The following is a 17,628-nucleotide window of genomic DNA, read 5'->3' on the forward strand; positions in this document are numbered from 1 at the left end:
TTTTATGTATGTATGTATGTATGTATTTTTGACCGTAATCTAAATTTGCATAGAAAAAGCAATTAATTAAAATATACATGTACATACATAAATGTCTTTTCCACCACTGTAAAACCGCCCCCCTTTTGGCATATTCTCACTTGCTTTGGCAACTTCTTCTGCTGCTGCTTGTCAAATCTTGTGTAAACAAGTTTCCAATATTTACAAATCTGTTTATCACTTGTTGTGTCGGCTGGCTATAAGTATGTAGGTAACATACATATGTACATACATATGTATGTAAGTGTGTATTTGTATTTTGCACTTTATTTGCAACAACCTGAAAGAAAAACTAAAGACAAAATGTGGGTCACAGAGTCGAGAGGGACAAGACAAGGTGGCAACAAACAGATGAGCAGCAGACAAATGCATTGGACACACATACATATACTTATGTATGAGTAAAGAAGATTTTGCTAAATTCTCTTTATGAGTGTGTGTGTGTGTGAGGAAAACTAATTACTGATAAAGCAGACTGACTGCTGGCCAGTTAAAATTGAGAAACCTGTTAACTTATGATGACCATGACATGTAACTGTATAATCTAGAAAGTCAAGAGAGCCACTCTGAGAATAGTAGAAATGAATCATATTTTCAATAGACAGATAGAGAGAGAAAGAGCGACTGCGAACACATGGAAACCACCCCAAAAGAAGGAGGAAGCTAAAAAAAAAAATATAAAACCAAATAACCATCAAATAGTTTAATAAATTTGTTTAACCAAATTACAGTTCTCTTTGCAGTTAAATACACCCAAACATACATATGTATGTACATGTGTACGTGTATTCTAGCGGTAACCGTTTTTTTTTATGTTTTGATGGCGTCACCGTCTAGCTATCTCTTTCTGGCTTTGCCTCATCGCAACTCAACTTGTGTATTTGTATATGTATGCATATTTTTGTAATAAATTTAAAATTTATTATTAAAAAAGACTTACCTATTTGATTTGGGTTATATGTTTGCTGTTGTTGTTGTACTTTTGCTTTTCTGGCCGTTATTTATTGTGATATTCCTTTTCGGCTTTCTTTCGTCAAAAAATCTTCGTTTATGTGAGTTGCGTTGCGTTTATATTGCCTCTGTATTGGTGCGACGACGACGACGAAGACGAATGGGCAAGAAAACAAAATCAAAATTAAACACAGCTACTCCAAAAATTTCCCTGTACAGCAGACATTCATTCAAACTCATAGACTAACTAAACTGACTGACTATCGAAAATATATAACAGTTTGCAAAATTGCAAATTTTGTCTACATTTTTCGTTATTGCTAATAAAAGTTAAATAAATTCCGCTTTAAATCAATTGTAGCTGTACGTGTTATTTCTGGTTAGACTGTAAAAACACTTTCCAACACGTGTGTAAGAGTGAGACGGCTCTATAGAGCAATTGTGGAAAGTGACCGCAAAGCGGACTGGAAGACTGGAAATTGTATCATCCTGCAACGCCCAAAAATATTAACAACGAATAAATTAATGAAAAGAAAAACACAAAAAAAAAAAACTAAACTAATGCGTTGCATAAAAACCATTGCCTAATCACGATTTATATTATTTTGTATTTTCATTTTTGTTTCGTCTGTTTCCTTTAAGATTTTTCCCTCTTCTCTCTTCTTTTTACCGCACTTTTATGTATTCTGCACACAAAAACTATGTCAATTTAGCGCCATAGCCGCTCACTCACACAGATGCACACACGTCGATTATGTCATATTATTTAATTTATACACACTTTTTAATACACATACACACAACACACACATACACGTATGTATGTACATCTATTTTATATATGTAAATTAACGGCGTCTCGTTAACCGGCAACGGCGTGAAAAATCGATATGGCTGCGCTTTTACAGTTATTCTTGCCCGCAAAGAGCCTTTTCCGGCTCAATGGCTTAAACACAAATTAAGCTTGACAATATTTTTTGCCGCTTACAAGAGCACGAGCTCAAAATATTTGTTAATTGCACAAACCACCGGGTGTCTTGCCAGGTACACTACACTCAAAAATCACTTTTGGCTTGATTTCCATTTCACAATTGTTGTTTTTTCTTTTTTTTTTTTAATTATTATTTTTAATTTTCTTTATATTTTTTTTCAGTAATTTTATTTTTTCCCCTATTCTGCTTCTCACCCTTTTTTATCCAAAAAAGTTTAAACAAATTCAGCGACTGGCACCCACGACCGCTTACCTAGAAAACAAAAACAACAATGTGGAAAAACAAGGCAAAAACAACAACAATGAAATACAGTATGACCATATTTAATTCGCAGCTCAATTCCAAAACAGCCTTATCTGGCCGGAAAAAAGCTGAAATGACATCACTGCATGTGGTGCAAAGGGAACGAACAAGAGCGAGAAAGAGAGAAAAACAAGACAAACCATATTTTATCCAGCTTCGATATTCTTATCCGACCCCCACTTTATTTGCCGGTTACAACCATTATTTTGAAAACGAGGACCGGGCAAGATGCCCACTAAGCATTTTACAATATTTCTTGGTCACCCTTTGGACCCTAAGTTTTAGGTCTAGTAAAACTAAGATAAACTGCATACCACAAATTTGCCTCAGGATCCAGTTTGGAGCAGTTTCATTTTAAACCATAAACTACACTTGAACTACGAAAGATAGTGAATTAAATTTCTCGTCAAATGAGATATTGTTCATAAAAATCGGATAAATAAAAATAAATAAATACACTTCGTTGCCCTGCAAAAACAGGTTATCATTTCCTGTGCGATAATCGCAAAACTAAGTTATTAACAGATTCACATAATTAGAAAAAAATTTGCCCAAATTCAGAAGTCTAAAGATTAATCTAAGTAATGTCACACAAACTTATGAAAGCAAATCCCAAATATTGATCCTAAATAAATGTATATATATCTTTTTTTGTTTCTTTTAAAGAGAGATTTATTAAATAATACGAAATAATAGACAAGTATTTTAATGTTTTTATACAAAAAATCCTATGAATAGATTTTTCCCATTGGCAAAATGCAAACACAGATAACAATAAATTCTTATCACGACAAACAACAATGCAGTGTCCGAAAAATATCTATATAATTCAATGAATATTTGAAAATTAAATCATTGCTCTCAGAGACATTATCTCTGTTGCAAGTGTAAAGTAAATTAAACATTACCAAATTCATAATTTTTATAAATTCTGGATTACTTTCCAAAATGAGAAGGAAAAGTGTCCTCCCACTTGTTGGCCTCTTCCTTGTTCTTGGTTTCCAGCATGTAATCTCAGAATCTCTTCTTCTGGATGATCACGGGGTGAGTGGCCAAGTGAATAGTATAAAGTGAAGTTCAATCTAATTGATAAGTCTGTTTACTTAGGAGTGTGGATTCTCCAGTGACGAGGAAGATTTGTGTGCCTTATATTGCCACAAGTCCATGAAATTTGCTTTAGCTTATATTATTGAGCTGAAGGAAAAAATAAAAACACTCGAGGAGAATCATTCAGAGAGTGAAAATTGTCAGCTAAGCAAAGCAGTTGAGAATTTGCAAAGTAAAATTGGTCAACAGAATATGCAGATAGCTAATATTAATGAATTCATCACAAACTCAGTTAACAGGCAGAATCAGGTGGAAGAGAAAGCCGAATCTCAAACTGAGATAGACAATTTGAAGAGAAAAGTAGAACAATTGAAAGAGAATTTAGAAAATGTCCAACGTCAAGCAGCAAAAGATAAGGAAGAAAGCTTAGCTGAACAACGAAATAAAAATAGAGAAAAAGAGAATCTAAAAGAGAAATTAGCTACCCAAAAATCAGATTTAGATAAAGCATTTAAAGACCTCGAGTCGAAAAAGAAGGAATTTGAAGAATATCAGATTAAAGAAAATAGTTCCAGCAACAAAATTGGAGAATTAAATTCTAAAATTTCATCCTTACGGAAAAAGTTAGAAGAATCTGAGACTCAGTTGGCTGTCGAGTGTCAGAAGAGAATACCAACTGGTTGCAAAGGCCTCTCTTCAGGAATTCATAAAGTTGAAATTCCCGGGATTGATCCGATTTCTGTTCTTTGCGAGGGAGATATAGAAGGTGGTGGGTGGATAGTTATTCATAAACGATTTGATGGCAGCGTAGACTTTAATAGAACTTGGACTGAGTATCGTAATGGGTTCGGTAACAAGAAAGGAGAATTTTTCATTGGTCTTGAGAATTTGCATCGTATTACCAATTCCCAAACCTATAAACTTTATGTCCAATTGGAATATCACAACGGAACTTTCCTATTTGCTAGTTATGATAATTTTAAAATTGGCAACGAAACTACGAAATATAAGTTGGAGTCGTTGGGAGAGTTTAAAGGAACAGCTTATAATTCTATGGAGTACAATTTAAAGCAAGCATTTTCCAGTTTTGATCAAGATAATGATCAACGGGAAGGTTTAAATTGTGCTCAATTGGGTGGAGCCTGGTGGCATAATAATTGTGGCTCAATGTAAGTAACTCATTTAATTATACAAGAATTACCAATTGTCAAATATTTTGTTTATCTTAATTAGCAAACTCAACGCAAAATATTTCAATAGAGAAGTCGATAATAGATCAAGTATGAGCTGGTGGTGGTGGATTTCTCTCAAATCTGTCCAGATGCTTATCCGAACAAAATAAAGTTGGACGTCACCTCAAAATCAACGAAAAACTGGCAAAACTATGCAATAGAAAAAAACAATGGATATTTCAGCAACAAAACCAATAATTTATAAACATAACTTCTGGACGAACCCAGTCTTGAGTGGATAATTTCCCTTTTCTGTTTTGTCTCTTTGTTAGATGACATTTGTTAGATGACAGTCATACAAATATGACCGAACCAAGGAGTGAGCCAAAGAACCTGGCTTACGATTATTCGATCATGCGGAAGTTTGTATACCCTTTCAAGTTCCTATATTCTCTGATCCCTTGGCAAATGGGCAAAATTTGTTGTTTGGTAACAAAAGAAAGAAAAAGCATGACGAGGTGAGTTGGTAAAGTTAGTGTGTCTGCCCATCTGCCAGTCCGTCTGGATCAACATGCAAACTCTAATGGTGAAATTACAATTTTAAAATTTACAAAAGTTTAACCAGACGGCAAAACAAATAGAATGAAATTATGTTTTTTATCTTCTTTCTTACATAAGAATTAATCAATAACAATTAAAGTTTTTAAAAATCGGTGGTCAACGGAAAGTTTAGTGCTAGTACCCATAGTGAATTTATAAATATACAAAGAATTTCGTTCGATTCCTTTGGTTTATTATATTGAGGTTCCACTGTCAATCTTACTGGTCTTTCAAGCACTGATTGAGCCAGATTCAGCTTAACTAAATAGCCACTTAGATAACTCATAAATCAAATGACTATACTATATAGCTTCTACAGAAACATGAAACAACTGATTTTGAGTATAAGTTTGACTTTTCTCTAGAGTGTAAGGAAAAGTATTACAAATAATTGGTAATAGTATTTTGTTGTGGATAGTGTTTGGCTTTTTGATTATGTATAACATAAAAAAATAGTTAGAGCAGTATCTAATTTAAGATATTTAAAATCAAGCATATCAAGTCAAGAAAGATTCTTGCATTTTCTACCGAAACGATTTTAACAAAATCCAACTGAACATTTATATTTTGAATGAAAGGAATCAAGGTGAAGGATTTTTAAACTGTTTGTCTTTCACATATAATTAAAATTAAACTAGTTAGCATTTGAAATTAAATGAAATTGTAATAACCCCCAATCGAAAATGTACCTCGAGACTAGATTAGTCCACCATCTGCATTTGCGTCTCCTCGGACTCCCGCCAATTGCGTTGGATGGCATCCACCAGCTGCTTCCAAAAACCAGTGCCCCGGACATAGTTGGCCAGGCAAACGCATATGAATGCCCAGGCCAATCCCAAATAGTAATCCGTTTGAATTTCGGGTACATTTGGTAATGGTTCATTTTGTGTTCGAGCTAGAACTTGAGGAGAAATGCTCTTACGATCCACAGTCCTGACATTCGTGTGTCGCATAATGAAACGACCAAAGCTTCGCTTCTCGGATTCTGCCCAGACGGGATCATATTTGATCAGTGGTTTGCCCTGATGGAATATCAACAGAGTGGGCAGTGACACAATACCAAATTCTGCATTAAATCGTGTGAATTCGTAGGCATCAATGTAGGCAATTGGTAGAGTGGGAAACAGATGGGGCAGCAAATTGATAATCGGAGCCACTCTGGCGCATTCCAGGCTTGTCGGAGTGCAGAAATGGATTACCACGCAGCTGCCATGTTCACGCCGCTTGGTGGCATTCCCTATGGGCTTGAGAAGATTCACAATGTCCTTGGAACTCTTCATTATCAGCAAATGCGGCTCGATTGCTGGCGCCCCATTAGAATCGGTGCTATTATACAGATCCGGTTGCAGACATTTTATCATAATGGGCGGCTTGCGCACTGGTGGAGCCTGATTCAAATGCAAAATGTGCTCATCATCGGGGGCACATGTAAGACGATCACCCATGAGCGCAAAGGACTCGAAGCTATAGTGACTTTGGCCCCGGGATTGGCCCAACGATTCGTTTGAAGCAGTTCCATTCGAGTAGAGACCAAAGTATTGTAGGGCGCTAAACAGGCCAGACAGCTCAGCATTTGCCATCTGCCGGACACAGATGGCTGAAATATAATTAATTAGTTGGTGACTTTTGGCTTTATTTATTTATTTAAAAAAAAAACTTACCAAACAATAACAAAATAAACTTTGCGTACATTTCAACAGCTGATTTGGGAGTGATAGGGATGATAAAAGTATTGATACAATATATCGATATCAAAAACTCAAAACAGCTGATTTTAGTGTGACCATTCTACTATTAGATTACGTTACTTCAAAAAAGGACGCTAATAAAAAAAATGTAAACAATATTTGAAAAATTTCGTTAGAGAAAACAACAAGCATCATGTGAATTTCAACTTTTCATGTGATATACAAAATAGCCAGTTAAATACAATTAGTTGGAATATTTTTATTATCGTTGCTGTATTTAAACAAAAGTCCCGCGCTTTTCAACATACTCGAAATTTGTTTGGTTACAAGTGTTTATTGTTAAATATTGTTTTAGTTAATTGTTCATATGGACAAAAACATCAGGAACAGAAACATGGGGAGTTCCAGAGATCAGGACTCATTGGGCATATTGAATATGGAAAATCTTAAAGGTAAGCGGCAGAATTGTGCGACACAGAAAAAGAATTAAATCGAAAATTTCTTTTAAGTATTTGGAGACATTTCCGAGTGTTCCTTTGCGAATGTCAATGAAAAACTAAGGGTAAGGGGTCAGTCGCAACTGATTATGAAGCAGTTAAAACTAATCTCTCCTTACTAGGCAGAGCGTCACAAGGCTCTCGCGATGCTGGATAAGCCGCGTTTACCCACATCTTCCATAAGCACAAATGTATCCGATCTAATCAGTGATAAAACAATTGATATAAATACCACCGGCAGCACCTTGAATTTGGGCAAAACTTCGCTGAACCGGCCAAAGAAGCCACTAAGGAATAAGGCCATCTCGGTTTCTGATATATTAAAAACATCATTTGCGGCGAAGGCCCGCCAGCTGGAGAAGAAACTACCAACCAATTCAGTTTCCATTTTAAAGGACTCCATAAGCCGCTGCTCCAGTTTAAATGGCGGAGAGGGCTTCTCATTTGGTTCCACAACTGAACAGAATTGTGATGAGACTTTTGCTCCCGCTGAACTGATGCAATCAAAGTTGATAGCAGGCGAAATCTCATGGGCCCAGCAATATACGGCCATGCCCACAGCTGTGCTAAGCAGGCCAGCTCTTGAAAAGATACGAGCTCCACTCGGTACCAGTGACATAGAGAATTCCAGAGCCAAGTAAGTCATTTGTATGGAAAAGGCAAAAAACATTTAAATTAACAAACATTTTGCATTTGCAGTTCTACTTTGGCTAAAGATCAGGATTTCTCAATGGGTGCCTATTTTCAAACTCGCTCCGACAACATATGCAACATTGTGGGTTCAGCAAGGAGAAGTGGCTGTCAACCTCTTGTGGAGACACCCGAGACGAAAAATAAAACCTACACTAAGACTGTGGAGAGAAAAACTGAGAACGTATATAATCCCTGGAATAGTAAGAGACAGAGATCTTCGGAAATCTTAAGTCTTTCGGCTATTGATAAGGCGTTGAGAAATTTAGATTTAGATTCGGACACTTCAAGCATCGAAGTGTATCATCAACTAAAGGGTGACAGATGGCATAATCACGAAAACGACGAAAATAAGGAAAACGATCAGACTATAGAAAACGCTTTAAATCTGCCCCCTGAATTAACTACTACTATAGATTCAGAGTCTTTTACCACACCCATTAAATCAGCGGGACTAAAACTACGCCGTTTGAATTTGAGTCTGAAGCCATGCAGCCGTGAAGTGCATACACTAACAGCAACAACTACCACAGATGAAGAAGATAAAGATAATGGTGATGAGAAAACTCCTGTAAATAAACCATTTGCATTGACTTGTTCCACACGTCACGAGGAATGCAATGCAGTGGCTTCAATTTCGAGATTATCACCAACAACGTCTAACAAGGAAAGCGGCAAATCATTGGACATTCGTGGCACAAGCTCGCCTAAAACTCGCCAATACTCGCCATCTGGCAGTGATCGCTGTGATGGCCTTATCTCACGTTGCTCAAGTTCCTCCAGTGAGTTTAGCCATCGTGATGGACAAAGATTACCCCTAAAGGTAACACATACCAGCTTGTGCTGGGGTAGCACCAAGTTACGCACAGATGTTAGGAAATCGTTGCAGATCAAGAATATTGCCCAGAAAAGACTCGTCATACGTTTGGGCATGCAGGGACCAGGCTATCAATTGGTGGGCAATGAATGCTCGACCATTACATTGCAGGCCATGGAATGTCGCATGATTACGCTTAACTTTTGTCCAACTGTTTGTGGAGCAGCTGTCGGAGCCCTCTTGTTGATTGGAACTCATGCAGAATTGGCGATTCCTTTGTTTGGCTATGGTGGCAATGCTTCCATATCCATACAGGGTCTCCTTAAAGGGCCAGTTGGTTCCAGTTTTCTTACCATAGGAGATGTTAGTGAATTTTCTTCGGGCGCTTTCCCCCTAAGGGCCACTTGCAGATTCCTCAATAAGGGTCCACTCACGGCATTTGTTAGCATCTCCGTGGAATCTACATTGCTGATGAAACTGCGCCTAAGCGATGCCTTCGTGGTTCGTCCCAGTGAGATGATTCTACCACCTCACACCGAAGGCATAGTCGAAATAGAATATCATCCGAATCGAGAGGATATAAAGAATATATTGAAAAAGTCATCTGGTCAACAGGTCTTGACTCTGGCCAACATGCGAATCTTTTGCGGTGATGAACCCAATCGACAACGTATGCGAAATCTTATCCAAAAGATGGACAGAAGACAGCGAGATTCTTTAACTTCAACCATGCTGGACAGCCTATGGTCGCATTTTCCTAAAGAGCAAAATATTGAAAATTTAAGCCAACTTAACGAACCAACCGAGTTCATCTTGGATCTGGTCACTGTTGTTCGCATAATCGATGTGGCCTTAACTCTAAATCGAGATTTTGATGAGTCCGCGGAGTCGTCGCTATTGTTTCCGCCCGATGCAGATGAAACGGTTTTATTTCGTACCATTTGTCCGGCTTTTAATTCTCTCACATCCACACAGAATCCGGTCGACCAGGAGGCAGATACTACCAATAATTGGAGTCTTGATCCTTAAAGTTTTGCCTTTAATACCAAATTTTATTTCTTTTACTTATAATTTTTCGTTTCTTTTTAAATTGTTTCCATTTTGTTTTTAATTTCAATTTAAATAAATTTTGAATTCTATTTATATATTTTTCGATCCGTTGCAATGCATCTGCTAAGGCTCTATGAAAAAAGAAGGGTTTGCGGTGGTAAGCTCGATGCTGAGTTACAATATCATCCAAACGAAAATAAAAATTAATTTGCTTCTAAAATGTAAAAGGTGTCCGCTTTAAAGTACAAATTTCGTTTTTGGACAAATTTTTGACTAAGTTTTAATTGTACAAACAACATTTAAGTGTATTACATCTCAACCACGTTGTAGGAAATTCATTCATTCCTGTTTTAGTTACAAACGAAAAGATACTAACGAAAAAATGCCCCCTAAAAAAGCGAATTTGGGTCGAAAGAATCAGAAGCAAACGTTTGCCGATTTGAAATCCACAGAAACTTATTCATAAAATTATAGTATTTGCAGTTGGATTTTCGTTTTTAACAATGCCACCAACCAGACGTGCAAGCTTAGGCCGCAGAACTCGAAATACTTGCTATGTACGACATTATGGCACATCAAATTTGTCTATCACATTCACATGCAATCCAAAGTGGACAGAAATTCAACAAGAATTATTTACTAGCCAATCACTCATTGATCGCCACGTTATCACTGCAAGGGTGTTCAAAATGAAATTGATTTTATTGTTAAGCATCGCGTGTTCGGCGAGACGCGCTGTTGGATGTACTCAGTTGAGTAGCAAAAACGCGGATTACCACATGCACATATCCTCATTTGGTTGGTTGAAAGGATAAGACCGAATGATATTGATTATGTGATATCAACAGAAATTCCCGATTATAATGAAGACCCACTGTTACATGAGGTTATTACAAAAAATATGATACATGGTCCATGTGGAATATTAAATACCATTTCTCCGTTTTCGCCATTACTCTGCAATATAAAGAATACATAAACGTCAAATTTTGCCAAGGCATGTGGCGTATATTTTCGTTTCCTATACATGAACATTGAAATGTGCCAGAATGATGATTTTACCAGAACGCTACTTTATTCAGAAATGCCAAGATATTATACCTGGAATCAATCATCAAAAAAATTCCAACGACGAAAACGAGGACAACCAGTTACAGGTTATCCACAAGTATTTTTCACCGATAAACTAGACCGTCCTTTTGCGGTCCATCCCAGATATATATAGATTAGTAAAGTCATTTTCAGGTATAGCGAGACCAGGGAATTATGGATTCATTTTTATATGGAGGATTCGTTCAAATTGAATAGGTACTCATACCTAAGATACGCATCATTGCAACGCTAAGGCGGTACGAAGATCGCCGTGTCAGCTAGTACATATATATAAATAAGAGAGAGAAAAATTGTTTTGAAATTTTCGTACACAACCTTATCGTAATTGAATTAAAATAGATTTTGCACTAAGAAAAATATAAATTCTTATCACGACAATCGGCAATACAATCCGAGAAATATATAATTCAATGAATATTTCAAAATTAAATCATTGCTCTCAGTGTTAAGTAAATTATACATTAACAAATCCCAATTTTTATATATTCTGGATTACTTTCCAAAATGAGAAGGAGAAGTGTCCTCCCACTTGTTGGCCTCATCCTTGTTCTTGGTTTCCAGCATGTAATCTCAGAATCTCTTCTATTAATGGATGATCACGGGGTGAGTGGCCAAGTGAATAGTACAAAGTGAAGTTCAATCTAATTGATAAATCTGTTTACTTAGGAGTGTGGATTCTCCAGTGACGAGGAAGATTTGTGTGCCTCATATTGCCATAGGTCCATGAAACTCGGTCTAGGTTACATTATTGAGTTGAAAGAAAAAATCAAAATACTCGAAGAGAATCAATCAAATAGTCAGCTAAGCAAAGCAGTTGAGAATTTGCAAAGTAAAATTGATCAACAGAATATACAGATAGCTAATATTAACGATTTTATCACAAACTCAGTCAGGCAGAAAGAGGTGGAAGAGAAAGCCAAATCTCAAACTGAGATAGACAAATATAAGAGACAAGTAGAACAATTGAAAAAGAATTTAGAAAATGTTCAACGTCAAGCAGCAAAAGATAAGGAAGAAAGCTTAGCTGAACAAAGAAATAGAAATGGAGAAATAGACAATCTAAAAGAAAAATTAGCTACCCAAAAATCAGATTTAGATAAAACAGTTAAAGACCTCGAGTCGAAAAAGAAGGAATTGGAAGAATATCAGATTAAGGAAAAGAATTCCAGCAAGAAAATTGAAGAATTAAATTCTAAAATCTCATCCTTACAGAAAAAGTTTGAAGAATCTGAAACTCAGTTAACTGATTCGAATCATTTAGTTGAAAAACATTCCCTACAACTAAGCCAAACTAATGAATATTTAATCGAGTGTCGGGGAAAACTACCAAAACCAAATTGCAAAAGCCTCTCCTCGGGAATTCATGAAATTGAAATTTCCGGGATTGATCCGACTTGCGTTCTCTGCGAGGGAGATGTAGAAGGTGGTGGATGGATAGTCATTCATAAACGATTTGATGGCAGCGTAGACTTTAATAGAACTTGGACTGAGTATCGTAATGGGTTCGGAAATAAGGAGGGAAATTTTTACATTGGTCTGGAGAATTTGCATCGTATTACCAATTCCCAAACCTATAAACTTTATGTCCAATTGGAATATCACAATGGAACTTTCGAATTTGCTAGTTATGATAATTTTAGAATTGGCAACGAAACCACGAAATATAAATTGGAGTCGTTAGGAGAGTTTAAAGGAACAGCTAAGGATGCTATGCATTACAATTTAAAGCAAGCATTTTCCAGTTATGATCAAGATAATGATCATTCGTTTGTTGATTGTGCTCAAGGGCAAGGAGCATGGTGGTATAATTATTGTGGCTATATGTAAGTAACCAATTTAATTATGCAAGAATGAACAATTGTCAAATATTTTGTTTATCTTAATTAGCTACCTCAACGCAAAATATTTCAATAGAGAAGTCCAGGATTGTTCAAGTATGAGCTGGTGGGACTGTATTTCTCTCAAATCTGTCCAGATGCTTATCCGGCCTAGATAAAGATGGACTTTATCTCAAAATTAATAAAAACCATAACAAAACTATGACAAAAAAAAAAAAACTTATATTTCAGCAACAAAACAAATAATTTTCAAACATATCTTCTGGACGGACCCAATCTTGAGTGAACAATTTCTATTTTCTGTTTTGTCTCACGGTTAGATGACACTGACTGTCTGCCTAAAAAATTGTTTACTGTAGTTCAAATGCAAATATAATCTTACTTTTTGAAATTTACTATAATATATAAATAAATAAAAGTCAATAAAAATGAAGTAAGTAAGTCGTCTCGCCGACTTAGGTATACCATACACCAGTAAAGCAAATATTTCAACTGTATTAAACAAATGCATTTTCACATGCTTTTTACAAGCATATCTTAGTATCTCGCTCACTCAATCATACGAGCACCCTAGCGCCCCCACCAGCCAACGGCCAACTCCGGACATATGGAAAAACGTTTATATGCATAACTCGACTGTTTTCTGTCCGATTTTGATCAAATTATTAATTATTATTAAATTTAAGTGTGCCAAACTTGATTGCATAGGGTAAAAAAATACGGGAGATAATCAAGTTTTTCAAATTACGGGGGCGGAAAAGGGCGTGGCAAAATTTTTATACATACAAAATGTATGCATTTACTAAGCGCATATACATACCAAATATGGTGTCTCTAGCTGGAATAGTTTTTGAGATAAACGCTTTTTTTAAATTGCGGGGGCGGAAAGGGCGTGGCAAAATTTGAAGTAAATTTGATCACTCTACATTCCCAAACCCATCAACTTTACGTGCAATTGGGAGATCACAGGGGAACTCTATGATTTGCTAGTTGTTTTTAGAATTGGCAACGAAACTACGAAATATAAGTTGAAGTCGTTGAGAGAATTTAGAGTAACAGTTGAGGATGCTATGAACTAAATTTAGAATTTAAATGGATCATTTTTCACTTTGGATCAAGATAATGATCAAAGTGAAGATGGTAGAGAATTCTAAATTTCAATTCAAATAACATGAATCTATCTAAATGATAGATAGAATAAATAAATAAATGAATGAATACATAGAATAAATACATAAATTAATAGAAAGAAGAGTTTAAATAACCTTGCAGTCCTTGGCAATAATATTTTTACATGCCCAAAATTCTTTTTCTGTAACGCAATTTATCAATATGTAAAATCCTTCACCTACTTTTCCTATATAACTATATGATATAGTGGACAGATTTGAGCGAATTTTATACATGATCTCACGCAGTTTCATCTCGATAGTTTTCTAGCCCGATGAGTAAAACGGATACACACCGACAGACGGATATGGCTATATCGACTCAACTTCTTATGCTGTTCAAGAATATATATACTTCATGCGGTCAGAAACGTCTCCATCTGTGCCTTACAAATATCTGATGAATTTTATAATACGTTCAGCAAGGGTATAAAAATATAAGATAGATAGGATATTTTAAAAACCAAAATTTTTACCCTTGCAAAAGGGGATATTAATTTTGAAGGAAGCATCTCCGACGATTGAAAGTATATATATTTTTGATCGGCATGACGAGACGAGTTCAAATAGCCATGTCCGTCCGTGCGTCCGTCCGTCTGGATTAACGCAAACTTCTCCACGTAGACTTGTTTATCTCCCATACAAACGGCAAATTTAATATTCATGGATTTAATACATCTAAAAACGACTGTGCCAAATTTGATCAAGATCGGTTGACTATAATATATAGCTCCCATAATAAATTCGTTATGCTAAGATTGTAGGCCACTACAGATAAAACGTTTTTCCACTTTGATGGGTAAAGGTATGGAAAGAGTTTCAAAAAAAATTCCAAGGGTATAAAAACTTTGACGCGGTCGAAGTTAGCCCCGGCCTCTGGTTTATCATAAGTTTTATTGTGTTGTTATATAATTTTGTTGCAGGACATTTGGACAGAGTAAAACTTTATTTTGGTCGAATAAGCATCTGGAAAGATGTAAGAGAAATGCATTCCCACCAGCTCATGTAGGAACAATCTTCAACTTGACTTTTCGAATATTTTGCGTTGAGTGACAATGTTACTTCTTGTTTGCATAAGACAACAATTAATTGGTTACTTACATGGCACACCTCTTGTGCCTCGAGGCACCGATCTCGTCATCCAATCGATCATTGTCTTTATCAAAGGTCGAAAATATATTCTATATGCAATGCCTAAGAATCCAAGAGTCCCAAATGCCGAAGGAGGAGTTCGCGTTGATCCAAACGAACAGTCGTGGGTATATTCACTAAGATGCTTAAGCTGATCATGACTATGTCAAACAAATACCCCCTGTAAGGGTATAAAAACTTACCTATTGGATGGGTATAGTCTGTTTTACAGAAAATTGCTAACCATTTTACTTTAAATTTCTAATGAAAGAATTGGTTTTCAGTAAAATCTACTTGTATTGTATTTATAAGTAACGTTTGTTGATAGGGATAAGTGTGAAATCAGTTGTCATTCCATACAGTTTATTGTTAGACTTCTGTGTTCAGTATTTCGTGGCAAATCACCGTGAACTGATTTTTAAACACATTTATAAAGCTCGACTTGTTGCGTCAAACGTTTAGTGAGCAATTAAGCTCAATGAATTGTCCTAAGAACTGACCAGGGTCTGTGGGTCCGTGTCAAATCATTGGTGAACGTGGATAAGCCACCAACCGTTGAACGCGCAATAGGTGGCAAGTGGCAACCAATTGGACTGGTCGAAAGGCCTATTTAAAAAGCAAACACTTAATGCCATCTAATTTGTATGAAAATAAACCTAAAATTGTAATCATTTCATAGATTTTTCTGCGTCTTTACAGTTACAGTACTAGTACACCCGAGTGTACTTTTCTTTCTTAATTTTGATAAGTACATTCATATATGTAGTTTATGAGAGTGATATATTAGAGGTTAAGAGCTACAAAGCATTTTCTACTTATGTAAAGATAAAGTAATATTCTACATATGTAGTGATGGCGAAAATAATTAATAAATCGATTATTTTATCATATGATTATTTCTTCCGTTGCGATTATTAATCGCGATTAATCGCAAAAAATGAATATTATCGATTAATTTAACGATTATTTTTATAAAATTGTGTTTTTATGATTTTTTCAATCTACAATCGCTATGCATTCAGAAACTACTAAGCCGATTGCGTTCAAATTTTGACAAACTGTGGAGTCAGGTTAAAGCATTAAAACCAAGCGGTTTTTGTCTACTTTTTATCTCGATATCATACTCGCGAGCGCGAATAAAATAGGTTTTATAACGGCTTTCGTATATCGACGGCAGCAGGTGGTGCATTCATTAAAATACAAATTCTCCTGTTTCAGTTACAAAAGAAATAGTGCCTCGTAAAAAAGCGAATTTGGGTCGTCGTACTCGCAGCGCAGAAAGAATCAGGAGAAATGGGAGACGGAGCGGCTGAAGCAAAGGCAGAGGATTCTTATGGAACCAGCCGAAAGGCGTGCAGCGTGTATGCGAGCCCGAGAGTCGCGGTCTGCACCAATTCAATTGCTTCGCTCACAAAGAAGTGAATTGCTTAGAGGAAGAGTAGCTGAATCTTGCGCACAGGTAAGACTAGATCGATATGAGCAATACCATCGTATTGCATTTCGATATGACCCATCTGCTGATTATGGCTCCATCCGCCAGAAGAGTCATGTCTGCACTTACTGTCAGGCTCTGAAGTTCAATAATGAGCAAAAGCAATGTGTTGTGCTGGCGGCAAAATCAAATTACCTCAACTTGTAGCACCACCAGAGCCACTGTGGACTCTACTTTCCGGATCCACTACTGAATCGAAGCATTTTCTATCAAACATTAGGAAATATAATTCCTGCTTCCAAATGACGTCATTTGGTGCGGAAATTGTGGCTGCCCAATTCATGCCAACTTTCAAAGTCAAAGGGCAATTCTATCACAAAGCTGGCGCCCTGCTCCTTGGTTAGGACATATTTGTATACTGTAAGAGAAATTGAATAGAACACATTTTATATTATCTAGATAAAAAACAAAAATGTCGCAATTTTTTTTTGTTTGATTTTTTTATATTGAATTGCAGAAAATTAGATTATGATTACATTTAAAGTACAGTAAACATTTTTTTAAAAAGACAGCGAATGTCATCTAACAATGAGACAAAATAGAAAACGGAAATTGTCCACTCAAGATTGGGTCCGTCCAGAAGTTATGTTTGAAAATTACTTGTTTTGTTGCTGAAATATAACTTTTTTCTTATTGCACAGTTTTACATGTTTTTTTGTTAATTTTGAAATGAACTTCATCTTTAATTTGGTCGGATAAGCATCTGGACAGATTTGATAGAAATCCGCCCCCACCAGCTCATACTTAGTAAATCATCATAGCCTTCTCCATTGAAATATTTTCCGTTGAGTTGGCTGTTTGAGATAAACAAATTATTTGACAATTGTTAATTAAATAGTATAATTCAATTGGTTACTTACATATAGCCACAATATTTATGCCACCAGCCTCCATACTTTTGAGCACAATTTTTATTCCATTGATCATTATCTTGATCAAAACTGGAAAATGCTTGATTTAAATTGTAGCTCATAGAATTCTGACCTGTCCCTCTAAACTCTCCCAACGACTCCAACTTATATTTCGTAGTTTCGTTGCC

General features: G+C 36.0%; 4 protein-coding genes and 1 long non-coding RNA gene across 12 annotated transcripts in view; 2 read left to right on the plus strand and 3 right to left on the minus strand.

The window, feature by feature from the left end:
* LOC6643357 (protein hu-li tai shao) overlaps nucleotides 1-2,249 on the minus strand; it is a 36,902-nt gene extending 34,653 nt beyond the window's left edge. For 4 of the 5 annotated variants that reach the window (XM_015178235.3, XM_015178233.3, XM_002066124.4 and 1 more), the window contains exons 1-2: nucleotides 2,177-2,247; nucleotides 980-1,118 (exon numbers count right to left, since the gene is read on the minus strand). The gene's annotated coding sequence lies outside the window, so the exon portion shown is untranslated. Of the gene's footprint in view, nucleotides 1-979; nucleotides 1,119-2,176 lie in introns of all 5 variants that reach the window. The other variant, XM_023176352.2, reaches the window with a different exon arrangement.
* Nucleotides 2,250-5,275: 3,026 nt separating this feature from the next.
* LOC6643356 (thioredoxin domain-containing protein 15) lies at nucleotides 5,276-6,844 on the minus strand. The gene is made up of 2 exons (XM_002066123.4): nucleotides 6,766-6,844; nucleotides 5,276-6,701 (listed from the first exon to the last, which is right to left on the minus strand). The coding sequence occupies exons 1-2, from the start codon at nucleotides 6,794-6,796 to the stop codon at nucleotides 5,806-5,808; spliced, it is 927 nt and encodes a 308-aa protein (XP_002066159.2). The 5' UTR covers nucleotides 6,797-6,844; the 3' UTR covers nucleotides 5,276-5,805.
* Nucleotides 6,845-6,950: 106 nt separating this feature from the next.
* LOC6643355 lies at nucleotides 6,951-9,867 on the plus strand. Its single transcript, XM_002066122.4, has 4 exons — nucleotides 6,951-7,244; nucleotides 7,302-7,354; nucleotides 7,412-7,926; nucleotides 7,989-9,867. Exons 1-4 carry the CDS (start codon nucleotides 7,160-7,162, stop codon nucleotides 9,823-9,825), a joined length of 2,490 nt encoding a protein of 829 aa, XP_002066158.2. The 5' UTR covers nucleotides 6,951-7,159; the 3' UTR covers nucleotides 9,826-9,867.
* A 686-nt stretch (nucleotides 9,868-10,553) lies between these two features.
* On the minus strand, nucleotides 10,554-15,408 carry LOC124459920. Of its 4 annotated transcripts, XR_006953873.1 has the most exons (4): nucleotides 15,301-15,408; nucleotides 15,068-15,234; nucleotides 10,948-11,216; nucleotides 10,554-10,803 (listed from the first exon to the last, which is right to left on the minus strand). It is a non-coding gene; the product is annotated as an uncharacterized LOC124459920 (long non-coding RNA). The 4 variants fall into 4 exon arrangements; XR_006953874.1 differs by lacking the exon at nucleotides 10,554-10,803 and having other exon boundaries at nucleotides 10,829-11,216; XR_006953871.1 differs by lacking the exons at nucleotides 10,554-10,803; nucleotides 10,948-11,216 and having other exon boundaries at nucleotides 14,842-15,234.
* Nucleotides 11,427-13,180, plus strand: LOC111518741 (angiopoietin-related protein 7-like). Its single transcript, XM_023176354.2, has 3 exons — nucleotides 11,427-11,562; nucleotides 11,626-12,782; nucleotides 12,847-13,180. The coding sequence occupies exons 1-3, from the start codon at nucleotides 11,464-11,466 to the stop codon at nucleotides 12,953-12,955; spliced, it is 1,365 nt and encodes a 454-aa protein (XP_023032122.1). The 5' UTR covers nucleotides 11,427-11,463; the 3' UTR covers nucleotides 12,956-13,180.
* Nucleotides 15,409-17,628: the final 2,220 nt, after the last annotated feature.

The sequence above is a fragment of the Drosophila willistoni genome (assembly GCF_018902025.1).
Source record: "Drosophila willistoni isolate 14030-0811.24 chromosome 2L unlocalized genomic scaffold, UCI_dwil_1.1 Seg168, whole genome shotgun sequence".
Lineage (NCBI taxonomy): Eukaryota > Metazoa > Arthropoda > Insecta > Diptera > Drosophilidae > Drosophila > Drosophila willistoni.

Bases quoted from the DNA above. Each gene is read 5' to 3' on its own strand.
- LOC6643356 (XM_002066123.4), bottom strand. From the start codon at position 6,796: ATGTACGCAAAGTTTATTTTGTTATTGTTTG. The intron at 6,702-6,765 runs GTAAGTTTTTTT...ATTATATTTCAG, and splicing joins GTTTATTTTGTTATTGTTTG to CCATCTGTGTCCGGCAGATG.
- LOC111518741 (XM_023176354.2), top strand. From the start codon at position 11,464: ATGAGAAGGAGAAGTGTCCTCCCACTTGTTGGCCTCATCCTTGTTCTT. The intron at 11,563-11,625 runs GTGAGTGGCCAA...CTGTTTACTTAG, and splicing joins TATTAATGGATGATCACGGG to GAGTGTGGATTCTCCAGTGA. The intron at 12,783-12,846 runs GTAAGTAACCAA...TATCTTAATTAG, and splicing joins TATAATTATTGTGGCTATAT to CTACCTCAACGCAAAATATT.
- LOC6643355 (XM_002066122.4), top strand. From the start codon at position 7,160: ATGGACAAAAACATCAGGAACAGAAACATGGGGAGTTCCAGAGATCAG. The intron at 7,245-7,301 runs GTAAGCGGCAGA...ATTTCTTTTAAG, and splicing joins GAATATGGAAAATCTTAAAG to TATTTGGAGACATTTCCGAG. The intron at 7,927-7,988 runs GTAAGTCATTTG...TTGCATTTGCAG, and splicing joins ATAGAGAATTCCAGAGCCAA to TTCTACTTTGGCTAAAGATC.